The 15065-nt window shown below is 35.9% G+C and overlaps 2 protein-coding genes across 2 annotated transcripts; both read right to left on the minus strand.

Moving 5' to 3' along the window:
- Nucleotides 1–3289: 3289 nt before the first annotated feature.
- Nucleotides 3290–6850, minus strand: LOC136255069 (uncharacterized). The gene is made up of 2 exons (XM_066047788.1): nt 5747–6850; nt 3290–3557 (listed from the first exon to the last, which is right to left on the minus strand). The coding sequence occupies exons 1-2, from the start codon at nt 6848–6850 to the stop codon at nt 3549–3551; spliced, it is 1113 nt and encodes a 370-aa protein (XP_065903860.1). The 3' UTR covers nt 3290–3548.
- A 3962-nt stretch (nt 6851–10812) lies between these two features.
- Nucleotides 10813–13872, minus strand: LOC136255565 (uncharacterized). Its single transcript, XM_066048358.1, has 2 exons — nt 12476–13872; nt 10813–11698 (listed from the first exon to the last, which is right to left on the minus strand). The coding sequence occupies exons 1-2, from the start codon at nt 12584–12586 to the stop codon at nt 11135–11137; spliced, it is 675 nt and encodes a 224-aa protein (XP_065904430.1). The 5' UTR covers nt 12587–13872; the 3' UTR covers nt 10813–11134.
- Nucleotides 13873–15065: the final 1193 nt, after the last annotated feature.

Consider the following 15065-nt stretch of genomic DNA (forward strand, 5'->3'; position numbering starts at 1 on the left):
CTCAAATTCAAATAATTATTAGAGCTAATAAAACTTGTGATCATCATCAAGACTTACCGAATTTAAGGATAAACAAAATAGTACATAGCTACCCACCATGTGGGAGGTAGTATTAGTATGTGGGTGAAATGACAGTGATAATATGGATCATTAACAAGTAGAAAACTACCAAGGTCTACTAAAATGTATTTTATTAACTTGCTGGCATCACCGTAAACTGTAATTATAGTCACCCAAAAGAACACTAACATAGCTCTGTGAGGAGTGAGTATTACTTAAAATACATGGATTTAAACTTAATTAATGATAGCTTTTAGGAAGTGGGTAATGTTTACAACATAATTAGGAATGTGCTGGCTGGTTGCTAAATCTTCCTACAATAAACCAAGCTTTTCCCTATCATTCCAGCCATTTGCACGCGTACAGTCACTGTCTGCCAGATTCTGGTCGTACATACTTCCAACTCTTCTGGAAGAGATTCTCCTATCAGATATCTTTAAAATGCAAGCAACCATAAGATCAGAGAGAAATATACAATCTAGAGTAAATACCTTGGATCTGCTTTAGATGTGGAAAAGCATGCAAAAGATCCAAAACAGTGGCAACTCAATCTTTTAGCAGCATACTATCTAACGGGTGTACTGTGTCAACAAAGAAACACATTATGAAATTCAAATTTAACCTTAGCAACATCAATTGTTGACATCATAATAGTGTACAGTGCTAGGTGGGAAGACTTGAGTTTTAACTACTTTCATAACAAATAACATAACATGGGATCAGTCGATCACTCATGCACAATGCGCTGTTACAATATCATACCACTGATAATGGTGCATTAAATAACTGTACATGTACATTCCTGAGCAACCATGCATGCACGTATACAATCCTGATATATATGTATATATGCTAATATATATGTGCTTGACAGTTATAGTATGTGTACCCAGGCAAGAGTATTATACGTAGTTCTTTTTGTTATACCTCTTGATCCAAGAGGTCAGATACTCATGGCTGCTGCTCAGTATTTATACCACTCAATGCATCTCTTACCAATTGCTATAAAATATATAATTATATGTAACACTTTCACACCTCAGATCAAAGGAGCCGCCCAGGCTACATTTCATATGTTTCCCAGCTAGCCAGGCTACATATGAAATGTAGCTGGGCTACAACTGGGCAGTGATTATATAGACTTTGAAGCCAAAATCGATTGTGGGGATTGATTATACTCTCATGTTTAGGATGCACAACTTGGATTTCGCCATGAAAACCACTCAGACAGAGAGCATTTTGTTATCCTCGCCATCCTATGAGTTGAAAAACGTTGGGCTAAGGTGAGAAGTAGTGCTATAACTTATTCACCGATTGTTTCCACACATTTTCGAATACAGACACGTCCCACAGGCTATCAGCCTGATAAGTGTTACATATGTGACCGAATTTTGGAAAATCACCCATATGGGCGCATTTGACACCTAAAATATTTAATGATCAAATCTAAACTTTATAGTGCAAATCTACTTGTTGGTGGTTTTAAGCCATTTTCAATGCCTTAAATTACAAGAAAATTCTTGAAATATTTTCAAAACTGTACCCTGCTCTTATTAGCAATCCACTAAACATGAAAATTCTAATTATTTCACCCATGCCCATATGGGTGATTTTCCAAGATTCAGTCACATATTAGCTGTAACATGGGGCATTCAGGCTTTGCCTTATATGTATGCCCTCTGCCCTCTGCCATACATATCAGGCAAAGCCCTCATGCCCGTATGTGTTACAGCTATTACATATATATACATACACCTGCATGGGGGAGGGAAGAAGGAGAAAACTGACAGTACTAGTATCTCAAAATAAAAGTATTTAAGAAAAGTATTTAAGGGGGTGAAAGAAGTACATAGAGAGTTTGCAAGGTGAAGACATCATGAATAATAACCAATATAGGATTAGTAGTACGTGTTAGAGGAATGAGCTTTGAAAAGTGAGTGTTCAATATTAGAATGCTTATATAACCTATATATAGCTATATGTACACTTATATGGATAAACAGATTAACGGAAATCTGTTGTTGATGTATAACGAAAGATAAAATGGAATGTATGTGTATGCTTGTGAATTGTGTAGTGTGTGTGTGTGTGTGTTTGTGGCATACTTGTAATATAGTAGGCTGCAATTGAGTGTTTGTAAAGTGCATGGATAAAGTGTAATGGGAAAAGTGTGTTATTGAAAAATGCAAGCATTGTAACACATTTCATAGAACTTTATCAATGACTACAATTCTGTATAACCCAAAAGCAATTGCTACTAAGAATTAATTAATGATGCATGAGGTTTGCCCCCTAATGGGATTTCAAAGAATATGCATATGTTTATAATTTAGACTATTCACACCCTATACACAACAATTATGTTGTCAAAATAATGGTGTGAAGTAAACATTATACTTATCACGTTAGCACCTCATTATTATGATTAATTGAGTTATGATAATGCACATTTTAGTGCAAATCGAACATCTGGTTTTGTACTAAGAGAGGATTGTACAAAGTTTTATGCAAGGCAACTGAGTCATCTGTTCAATGATATGAAATGGATGTATTATGCTTCACTATAATTATGAGCATGCATGTATACAGTGATGTGGCAATATAATAATTTATGTACTGTGTTATGAGACAAGACAAAAAAGTTTCTAGCAAAGAATGGCAGGGGCAAATTTGCTATACTTGTACTGTCACAGTACTCCAAGTTAGATCGTACATAGACAAGCATATTGATAGTTAAAATACCTTCTGATCAGACCAAGAACCTGGGAAGTCTAATTTACTGCAGCTCACTGACAGTGTAAGGATGGCTTTAGAGTTTAGATCCATTGCTTGTACACCAGATGCCACTTCATTAACTACTTCTAAATCAGTAGACAGGTTGTCAAATTTGGAATGGAAGCTGAAGAAGTTCCACAGCAAACATGGTTAATTATACTGTGTTCAAGCACTATTGAGTTACAGATACATAAAAACTGCATTTTCTTGGTTCTGTAAAATGAGTCTTTTGTGCGACTTTACACACTACTGTGCGTCTTGATATATTATTTTTGTCATATTCTAATAAAGCGCACATTTTTTATGAGCACTTCTAATACAACACAGAACATTCTAGAACCATCATTGAGTGAGGTGAGCAACTGACAAAAGTGACAGAGTTGGCCACACAACACACTATCGTGTGTCCTGGTCTAAAATTAACATTTATAGTATTACTCAGCTCCTACAGTGTCTGAGACATGAGCAACCAATTTGAAAGTTGCACATTTTTCACACAATTTTCAAAACTTGCTATCAAACACAAACACATTAGTTATCCAATCTTGTTGAAATTTGGTACGTCTATCTAAAAGCATATTCTAGTACCAGTTTAATGTTTCTTCACTTACAACAAGATAGATTAATTACCACATCAACATGATAAACCACTTCAAGGAATGAGTTGGAAATCAGTTTGTAGATACAGTAGATTAACCATCGTAGGAGTAGAGTCACCAAAACTAGACACAAAAAGATTGTCACCTAGGTCAAATCTTTACCCACCACAATAGACCAGTTTCACAACAACATGATTGGTATTTTAATTATAACCACATATCCCATAGCTACACACATTACTGACAAAAGTAAGTGAAAATAAAATAATAATACAACCACTAACAGACAATGCAACAATACAAAAGCTAGGATGTCACTTAGCATCATCATTATCATCGTCACATTGATCATCACCTGTAACAATTTTTGTGGGAAATCCAACAAATGATAATGTTCCTACCAACAAATACAAAAGCACATAGATAGCATTAAGCCAGTTGCATGTAAGGGAAAGTATTTTAATTGATATTTTAATTGCGTTTGCGCAACCACTAGATGCTGTGGTTAGGCATAAAAATGTACAGAAACCATTGGGAAACGGACGACCACGGACACAAAATCTATTGTCACCTTAAATCTAAAGATGGTATCCGAGTTTTTTAACCAGCACTGGAAACTACATTGATTCCTACGCCCTGTGATGTTTGTCTGATGTAAATACGCTAAGCCAATAGCGAGTTATGAGCCAGTAAAGCGTAGAATTAGTGATGAAGATGTTTTTCGGAGACGACATAAACAGGCAGATGCTTGTTTTCGTTGTTTACCACAGGTACAGTACAAGAACAAGTGTTACAATCACCTGGATGATGTAACTTGGCCTGCTGAACACGCTATTAACTTAGTTGGCTGCTATGTCGATTCAGCGCTTTCCTGCGAAGCGTTTCACTACAAACTTATTGTTAAGATTCGTTGGCATTCTTGAACGATTTTCTAACTCTGAACTTACGAATAGCAGCTGTGAAAAGCCTTGTCTGATAAATTTTCTAACTTCACGGCCCTATAACTCAGGCATCTTTCATCCTATTTACAGCGGATAACCACGAAACGACAGAGAAATCAATGTAGATTCTTCCCGTGTACAGGAAATTGGAACATACCGTATACTTTGCAGGTAACGGAAGTTTTACTGTAGGTTATCATCGTTTTCCCAATGGCTTCAATACATTTTTATGAGTATCCACAGCATCCAGCGGTTGCGTAATGGGCAATTAACACTGATTGCATTCCCAAGGCCTTACATGCAACTGGCAAGATTAATAGGCCCATACAACCAAGACAGAATAAAATTATGTAAATTAAGAGAGACTTGTTTCTAAGCATGCAAACAACTTTCACTCTTCTTTGTATTCGCTTCTTGTGGTGTTGATTAACATGTGACAATAGTTTTATTGACATGTAAAAATGAATCCAAAATTGTCTGAAATATTGCACCAAGAGTTCATAATATGAACTCTTGATTGCACCATTCCTTTTTGAAGTGAGAGTACCATTTTACATAAGTATAACAGGTATACTCCAGAGTGATTTCTGCATGCAGTGCACATAAATTTCTATATACAAGCAATCTTGGATTGTTACAATCTCTTATATTAACTACATTTACTTCAAGCATGCAAAGGCACCACTTGGAGTTTAACTCACATATATCATGGAAACACAGTTTGCACATGGCTTTGAGTTCACAGATATGATACGCTTTGAATTGTTATATTGAGTGACATGGAGTGTTAAATTGTGGGTTTGGGTTTACAGGTTACTAGCTAAGTTTTGATTAGTTGACAGTTACTAAATGAGGTAATTGTTTGGGCAATGCGTGCATGCGTATTTCTACCTAACACATGTCAGCCATTGAGCAGAACACGGAACAACACAAAGAGCACAGCTACGTCAGTAACTTATAGTCCTAACTACTTAACTTAATAGATTACCTTACTTACTGTCCCAATAGCAAAGTCAGTAGGCATAATGTAATACAAAATGCTAATGCTAAAAAACTGAATCCCACAATCGTATTTTTCTGGTGCTGTATGTAAAGCATAGTGACGTATGAATAATGTTCTAATGGTTATTAGCCCACATTATTAATCAATCACCAGATACTAATGTATAAAAGGAACAGGGTAAAGGTTCTGTAGTTCTTTCACCTATCAAGTGAGTGTGCCTATAGAGTGATATATTATCACGTATACTACACCTGGCTGCATCTGGTTTTTCTGATATATACACTTCGAGCCTGTGGCCCTTGTGTTTCAGGTGTATATATCAGCAAAATCCCTCGCAACTATTAAATATATAATACATATATACTTACTAAAGCTGGCTGGTATTTACTTCCCCTGTACTTTTTCCAAACCGATAGTACATTCAACAGCAGTTTCCAGGAATAATACAACATAACAAAACCCAGTGGTAGTAGTGACATGAATATCTCTATCCAGATGAGCTCTTCAGATGACTTGTTGGTAGAAAAGAGATAATGTTCAATTATCAAGATGGTCAGCATTAGTAGGTAAATTACAGAATATGCAGCATTGTCCACATATCTTTTGAATGGCATTGCCAGTACATGAATTAGTAAGATACCTAGGAAAAAGATGATCATAGCGAAAAGCAAACCATCTACATCTGGTGTTGATGCTGCTACCACAATCGTAAAGAAGATAATTCTATAAAGAAATGAGTGTAAACCAGCAAAGAAAGATAAATTGTCTTTGTAATCCCCTTGAAATGAATCTAAAACTGGTTTTAATTTGTTAATCAATAGAATTTTATTGACACATTCTACACATTTACTATTTCCCCATTTGAAATAAAAAGCAACAGTTATCATAATGGGATGCAGCACTAAGATCAGAGTTGGGAAAAGGAGGACTGTTACTATTGTGATAAGAGAGTCAGCTGCATATACATCATATTTTGCATCTTTGAAGTACTCAATATCTCCTTGAAGGAACACTACTCTCCTGAACGTTGGACCATTGATGTAAGCCAGGTTGGCTGATTTCAATATTCCAAATGCAAGTACATTAATTTTTGCAAAGCAGAGGACCAGAAAAGCGCAGATTCCATGAGTCACTGATTTAGTGGACAGCCTGAATGTGCGGAAAAACCTGTATTTGCAGTTACAGTAGTGACACAGTAGAAAGTATTCAAATATAAGAATCACTGGGTAAAAGGATAACAGCAAGTTAAATGAAATTATATCTACAGTTCCAGCACTTGGAAACAAACAGTATGAAAAGACATTGTGATTGAAAAACTCAAGGTTGGTGATACTATAAAGTGTTACCACTACATTTGTAGCAGCTAAAGAATCATCAGAGCTACCTTTGAGGGTTATTACAAATGCAAAATGATTTTGACTGCTAATAATTTGTGAAAAGAATAAAAAGGCCCCGATTGGTCCAGTGGTCATTCTTACATTGTAGGCCATTATGAAACAAAAACAATCTAGTAAATGGAACTATGTAAGACAGGAACAGATACAAGATTCCCAAGTAATGATTTCTACAGCTGAATCATATCCTATCCAATAAAACTGATTAAAGTATGCTTGAAATGATGCAAGTTCACAGCCACCTATAGCAGGACTGTGATGTGTGCAGTTCACCAGACATTCACACTGTGCTTCTTTGTCATTATATGTGAAGCTGGGAGGACAGTTTAACAATGTAACTTGTAGTGTAGTAGCAACTTGATAATCTGTATCAGTTTGCAGGGTTAGGTGACTAGACTCCCTGCAATTTGAATTGTTCCATTTGTGATCTGATAAAGTGGCAGTACATATGGTGAAGGAGATTCATTACAGCTTGCTATAAAGATAGCTGTGGTGACATTTTGACCAAGTTCATCTACTAAATATACTGGCAAATTGGAAACCTCTCTTGGAACAATATAAAATTCACCACTTGTGTTTAAAAATTTAAACATGGCAGGTGAAGTAGCTATTGTGTTGTAAGAGCTAGTAGGATAACGGTAAAATTGTTCAAGATCAAATATATTTGATCCTATCGTATAGACCTTTAGACATGGTTGTAGAGTACTTGCAAAAATTATGTTCTCACTTTGACCAGTCGTATTGTTACAGAGTAAAATAAAAGTGACATTCCACTTAGCAGGACAGATATTCTCAAGGAAGTACCTTACAAAACAAACATGAGAGAGCAGATAATCAAAGGTGTTGTGAGTTTCACATAGATGACCCTTCCATAGTCCACAGCCCTGTTTCGTAAAAACACTAGACTACTGTTACAGTGGCTAAAAAAACTATTTTTTACAACTAGCCGTAATCTGAGACTGGCGGGTGAGTTGTTAACATGGTGACATGCAAACTTGCTTTTGTATATGAAGTACGTATTTTGAGCTCTGTATTGTAATAGTTAAAGTGATAAGAGAACTTTCAGGACCTTCACCCACCCACCCACACACAAAAGAAAAAAACGTGGTCTGGCTATGCGAGACTAGAGCAAGAAAGGTCTGCCTCCCAATGGCCAACATGGAGATTAATTCACTGACTGTATGTAGCTCCTAGAATTGTGTTGGTGGCATGCACTTTCGAAAAATTGGCAGCTATGAAGGATAAGTTCAGAAATCTTCTTGAAGACAAGCTTTTAATTGTGGAAGGGAATGTGAGTGAGTACCGTACTTTAGCATCCAGTTTATATGGTCGTTCATTAAGCAATCTCATAAGTAGGGGATCAATATATTGATCATCTTTCAGATAATCAAAAAGTTAGCTAGGATAAATGAAGTTGATGAAGCCCATTTACACTCACTCTTAGTACTATATGTATAAATTAATTCAGATCACCTTAACTGAAATTGACTAATCATAGAGGTGCACTGATATGGAAGTTTATTATATTTTTTTTATTTAGGCATTACAGTATAAATGCTGAAGGTCTGTAGGACTCCTGGTCCTACAGCCTGTTTATAGTTGTTACAGAAAGTATGTTTGAAAAGGAGAAAAAAAATCCATGGCTGGACCTGAATCTGCAACCATCCGATTAATTCTCAAATGCTTACAGGAGTCTACTAGGTGGTCAGGATGTTTTCTCCTTGTCAATTTCATGTATACTAGTCTAATAACTGATAAATCTGCTACGAAATATTGCTAATTCCAATACTGACATTTTTGTAGTGGAACATTAACTCTTGTCAGTATGCATGGACACTACAAAAAATTATGAAACTAAGGTAGTTGCCAAAAACAAACTTGTGAAAAGGTCTGAGCAAAGAAAAATTGAACCTTTGGCCACTTAGCATCTGCAGCCTCAAGCTTTACCCACACATAAGATTAAGCAATTGTACCTATTTCTTCTTACTGATTTATATTATGATATCAGCACTGATACCAATACCAATATTTATATCACTGTAGCCATCTCTTAATAATCATTGCAGTGCTGAATAGACTTTAGCTTTTTTTGGTTTTAGCTATTGATAAATACAGGTTGTTTTTATTAAAATGTTAAAATGTGGTATTAACAGTTTAATAAAAAAGTTGTTTAAAACCAGCTATAGTATAAAACTACCTACATAATTGTCTTCTGAATTGTGCTCTTGGAAGATTTCTTCAAGATTAACTTTGTCCCAGTACTCATTCTTATACAGTACATATAACTACATACGCCACACAGGTGAATCATACCACACTTCTGAAATCAACTAACCAACTGGAATTTTGGCATATAAGAGAAACTTCATACTGTATTCATAATTGTTATATGTGACCAAATTTGACAAAATAAGGCTTCCACACACATCCAATTTTCTGACTTTAACCAGCTGTAACTTGACTACTCAGCAAGCTATTGGCCTAAACTTTCCACAGAATCCTTCCATAGCATAGTACAATACCAGGTCAATATTTAAAATTAATGGCATACTCCTACATTGAGTTATGGTACTTCAAAGTCATAAAAGTGGATGTGTGTGGAAGCCTTGTTTTGTCAAATTCGGTCACATATTTGTGTGTTGGTGACTCAGTTTTTCATGCAGACTCATTTTTTGAACAAGTGAATGATCTAGCAAATGCCTTATTGAAGAGATTCCAGTGATCTCAACTAGCCTTCCATGAGGTAGTCGGTATAGAGGCATTGCCAGCATTGTGTTGAATTTCAAGTGCTCATGGAAAGAAACTGTCAATCAATAGTGAGCCATGGGAAGAATTTGTCAGGCTTGCAGAGAGTGGAACCCTTCTACAAGTAATTGTAGAAGGTAAAATTTTTAGTTACTATAGTTACTAGAATGATTATGAATGCAGATTCTTTATTTTGATTTACTTTGTATTGCAGCATAATATTATACATATAGCTATATTCTACTAATATTTTTGTGCTAATATTTATAAAACCCAGTCGTACTTATATGTTCAGGGATGATCTATATGATTTCCAAGGGAATGTGAAATTAGTTGCAGTAAATAGGGGATATGGAGACTAGCTCAGTTTTTGATTGTCAAGCTAATTTGTGCCCTCCAGATCCCAGTTTGTGGAGGGTCTTTGAACAGTTTGAACATGGACATATAAAGGAAAGGTTATAGTTGTTGGAATATTAACTCAAATACTGTACAAGGAAAAATTACCTCAGTCAGAAATCACTGACAGGAAAACAAAACAAAAAACAGGTATAGTAGTTGGAGGCACTGCATGGCAGTTAATAACTTCCTTCTTGATGGTATTTAATACATTCAGGATGTGCATAACTGTTTGATACAGTATTTACTGAAAGACACCAAAACTTTCCTCTGTAGTATGTGTTCGTATACTAGTGTGACTTTCATGGAACTTTGAATTCACTTACGTATGACTTCACAGTAATGAATTCTCTTCACAAAAATCATACATACTACATCATATTCTATGCTGGAGCACAGCATTTGCACAAACATGTTGATAGTTACTTGAAATAATATTGTTTATTAGGGTTCAATAAGCAACCATTATGAGGTATGGGTCAATATTGGTTACTAGCCAGTACTAGCCGATTGATCGGTTTCAGTTGATTAAATGAAAGCCAATGTTAATCTCTACTGCACTGTGTAGTGTAATGATATGGGGATAGACATAAGCTGTCATTTTAGACATAAGTTAATTGGATCTACGTTTTTTGGTTTGTAATTTATAATAATTTAGCTAATCATTTTAGGTATTGCAGGAACAAATACAACCAGAGAGTGGAATGAAATCCAGGGGTAAGTCATAGGGGATATGTACCCTCCTCTTTTGAGGTAGTTTAACAAAGGTCAATATTGTTCTGAACCCAAAATCTGGGGTTGTTTACGGCTAAAAATTTGTTTCTATAATAGTATTGTTTCTAAAACCTCTGTTATTGTGAAAACTACATGCTACTAACTTTTAATTGAGATTGCTGTAAAGCTCTTAATGTTTTATGATTTCAACAAGCAATGCATCAAAATAACAAAAAAATACAAAAAAGAGGCCTAAGCTATACAACTAAAATCTAAAAGTCTGTAACTAGTTGTGCCAGTTAACAATCTAATCAACTATTATAGTCACATTGCTTTCTGCATGAAATTATTGGATGTAGAGAGACATTTGGGAAACAATAGTTCCTTCATTGGACCAAGACTGATCACCACAAATCCTCACTTCAATAACATCCCTAATGGTATATCCTGGTATAAACTTGTAAAACCATGGTGACTCTACTTGTGCACAGCAGTTGTTACCATAAATTATCTACATTGCATATTCTTAAATACAGGATACTTGTAATAGTATGTTGAAGCAGATGGGCAACCACTAGTTCCTGCATCACAGTAGTAATCATTTCTCACAAAGCTAGGAGGAGCTGGTCCAGGATATTGAGCACACGGACAGTTATATTTGGGACTGTTATAATTATCACTAAACCCAACAGCATAAGAAAAGAGGTGCTTGCGTTCTTGTCCCTTGGAAGGGTCACCGTGTGTTATAGAAACTCCATCAAGATAAGGGTCATCTATCCATCTGTCACCATATTTCCGCTTAGATGCAATGTTAGCAAAAGCATTTGTGGTTCCCTTCTGATATGCAACTACAGAACCAGTTACATGACCATATCCACTGCTGCATGCATTAGTTGAGTAGAAAACTGAGCAGCAGCCACCATAAGATGAAGAAGGTCTACACCCAGGTATTGAAGTGCCAGGAATTTTGATAGAGGTCCATCCATTTGGGCATACACCATTGTTGACATAAGCAATCCGAACCCATCCACCTTTCAAACCACCAGCAGACAGCAGCATTTCGCAGTATACCTGTAATTATACATGTAAGATTATACCATACTGTATAATTGATAGCAAACATTTCTAATCCATACAGTACAATCAGAATGACACGAAGCTACCAAATTCAAGCACATCCCGTTACCATGCAGGTTAGCATTATTAATAAATGACATGTAACACATCCAAAATATACCTAGCTAGTGTACAATTTTATACTATTAAAGTATAGCACGAGCAAGGCTATGCTTTAAATGATTTATGGAACTTTCTAGTCGTGTATAGCTTCACCATACACTAGGACTCGTAATTAACAAGCGTTGCACGAACTATTAGCAGCCTGAACGCACACAAACTAGTTTAACAAAGTAACTCACGTGTATTTCACCATAGTTTGGCATAGTAGACGTTCATCGCGTCTTTTGGCAGGTTTTGCTCGCAACCCACAATCGATTCTATTGCGAGTCACATGGTGAATTATTTCCGTGATATCTCCAGGACTTGTCCGTTTACATTAACAAACGTAACAGCAACGTTACCTTCTCCCACCCATCATCGAAGCATTTAGGTATGTCTATAAAAGCAATCCAGTGGTGGAACTCGTATAGGCTGGGGTGATTGATCACTCAGCGCGGCGAGGCTATCAGCCTTCACCGGCTTGGGTGATTAGTCGTACTGGCGCGAGCCCCGTAGGCTATTAGCCTACACTAAGGCACATGGGCAACTGTGCTTTATGAAATTTAAAGTACACCTTTTCCTTTGATCTCGCCCATGCAAAGTTCTATAAGAAATGTTACATGTATGTACCTTAATATTCCCTTCTGCTGATTTAATCCAGTAATAACCTGAGCGGTTCCTGCTGTCAAAATTCTTGTCATATATTTCCCTACAGGATTCTGCAGCAAAGTATTCATCCATTCCTAGCCTATTTTCAGTCTTTTTATGTTCTGAGAGAGTGGATTCTTCTTCTACCTCCAAGTAATCCTCTTCTATCTGTATGGTGTCTCCTTCTTCCTCCAGTTTGGTATAGTCAGGCTCCACATCAAACTAAGGATGGAGATGCCCCTTGTGTATAGTCAGGTCAATCATCAAGTGGTCAGGTAGGTGTTCAGGGTAGGAGTGGCAACCAAGGAAATACAAGCATATTAAGGAAAATTCTATATGGCATCAAAGCCAGTAAAGCATGTGACTGTAGGTTTCTGAGTATAGTCGCAAAATTATGACGAAATGATTGTTAACAAATCATTTTCTATGATGAAGGATCACTAAATGATCATTTGGGCAATGCATGAATACGTACTTCTATGCATCATATATTAGCCATAGAGCAGACCATGGAACAAGATACTACCGTAATTTGCTTTTTTTTGTTGTAAAATAATTTTCATATGCAAAAGCTTGTACGAAAATTTCTTACATGAAAATTTTTACATAAGATCGAACTACTATAATAGAGCAATCATTCATGTAAATCATATGAAAATATTTTTGCACCAAATTTTTTTGCACGAAAATAAAGTGAATTATGAATAGGTCAGTAACTTATGGTACTAAACACCTTATGTGAACGTCTCGGCAAAAACCCAACTTGTTCGCACAACTTCCGAAATTTTATTTTATTTGTATTATTTTCAGTGTCCAGGGATCAGCAAAGTTTCAGCCTTCTGTGGTGAGTAGTTTTGGAATCACTGCACTAGACAGTAGAAAGAGCAAGGCAATCAATTTGTACAGTGACTATACTGAAAATAAACTACAGGTGCTTACATTCGCAGCCATAACTTCCGTTTGCATTAGTCTACAACATTGCAATTTAGCTTAAAATTTTCACCTTGGATTAGCAAATCAACCAAGGTATAGTGTTTGTCCTGTAGTTACTTATGCATTTGGGTATGGAGATAGTTTAGTTGAAGAAATGATGACAACCTTGTTTACATTTAACAAATGCATGCGACATGGGGCTACAGAAACAAAACAAAGATTTTTGAACTCTCCATGAGCAAGCAAATAAGTTGGTGCATAGTTTTAATCAATTTGAGTCTTCCTTCTCCGTCCAATAATAACTTGCATATTTTTTTCTTTGTAGTATGCGTAATTTTACAATTTACTTTTAAATTTTGTTTTTCTCAATACACATGCTTGTGCAAACAAGTCAGTTTTTTGCAAAGATGGTCACATATAGCTATTTACTATTATATTACTGTCCCAGTAGCAAAGTTAGTAGTAGTGCAAAAGAGTAGAAATAAAACTCAAACCCACAATCACAACTTGTAACATTGTGTATTTATGCATAATGATGAATGGATAACATTCTTAAGGGTATTAGCCCATGCTTTTAAAACCATGATCAATCATCAGATACCGGTGTATAAGACAAACAGGGTGAGTGCTCTAGTTCTTTCACCTATTAGGTGAGTACATGATATATATATATATATCACTTATACCACAGCTGCTTGGGATTTACACCCAAAGTCCGAGTGTCATAGGCCCGAGGGCTTTGGGTGTATCTATCTGCAAAATCCCTTGCAGTCGTGGTATAACTATTGCATGGACATTGTTATAGATCATAAACACACTGATACTAGAGCTTTCTCAAATTCAAATAATTATTACATAATCAGAGTTAATAAAACGTGTGATCATCATCAAGACTTACCAAATTTAAGGATAAACAAAATAGTACATAGCTACCCACCATGTGGGAGGTAGTATTAGTATGTGGGTGAAATGACAGTGATAATATGGATCATTAACAAGTAGAAAACTACAAAGGTGTACTAAAGTGTATTTTATTAACTTGCTGGCATCATCATAAACTCTCTCATTTATGTAATACTATTGTCACTCAAAAGAACCCTAACACAGCTCTGTGAGGTGTGAGTATTACTTGAAATACATGGATTTAAACTTAATTAATGATAGCTTTTAGTATTAAAAGGAAGTGGGTAATGTTTACAACATAATCAGGATGTGCTGGGACTGCTGGCTGGTTGCAAAATCTTCCTACAATAAACCAAGCTTTTCCCTATCATTCCAGTCATTTGCACATGTACAGTCACTGTCTGCCAGATTCTGGTCATACATGCTTCTAACTCTTCTGGAAGAGATTCTCCTATGTGATATCTTTAAATGCAAGCAACCATGAGATTGGAGAGAAACATACAATGTAGAGCAAATGCTTTGGATATGCTTTGGATGTGGAAAGTATGACAAAGATCCAAAACAGTGGCAACTCAATCTGCATACTGTCTAAGGGGTGTACCAACAAAAGGAACACAATATGAAATTTAGCACAAAAACAACTTTAATAATATTGTTGACATCAAATAGTGTATAGTGCTAAGTGGGAAGACTTTTGTTTTAACTACATTCATAACAAATAACATAATACAGGAAC

Source organism: Dysidea avara, chromosome 5 (assembly GCF_963678975.1).
Source record: "Dysidea avara chromosome 5, odDysAvar1.4, whole genome shotgun sequence".
In the NCBI taxonomy this organism is placed as follows: domain Eukaryota; kingdom Metazoa; phylum Porifera; class Demospongiae; order Dictyoceratida; family Dysideidae; genus Dysidea; species Dysidea avara.

Excerpts from the sequence above, each read along its gene's own strand:
- LOC136255565 (XM_066048358.1), bottom strand. The coding sequence starts at position 12,586 with ATGGATGAATACTTTGCTGCAGAATCCTGTAGGGAAATATATGACAAG. Across the intron at positions 11,699-12,475 it reads CAGCAGAAGGGAATATTAAG|GTATACTGCGAAATGCTGCT; the intron begins GTACATACATGT and ends GTATAATTACAG.
- LOC136255069 (XM_066047788.1), bottom strand. The coding sequence starts at position 6,850 with ATGACCACTGGACCAATCGGGGCCTTTTTATTCTTTTCACAAATTATT.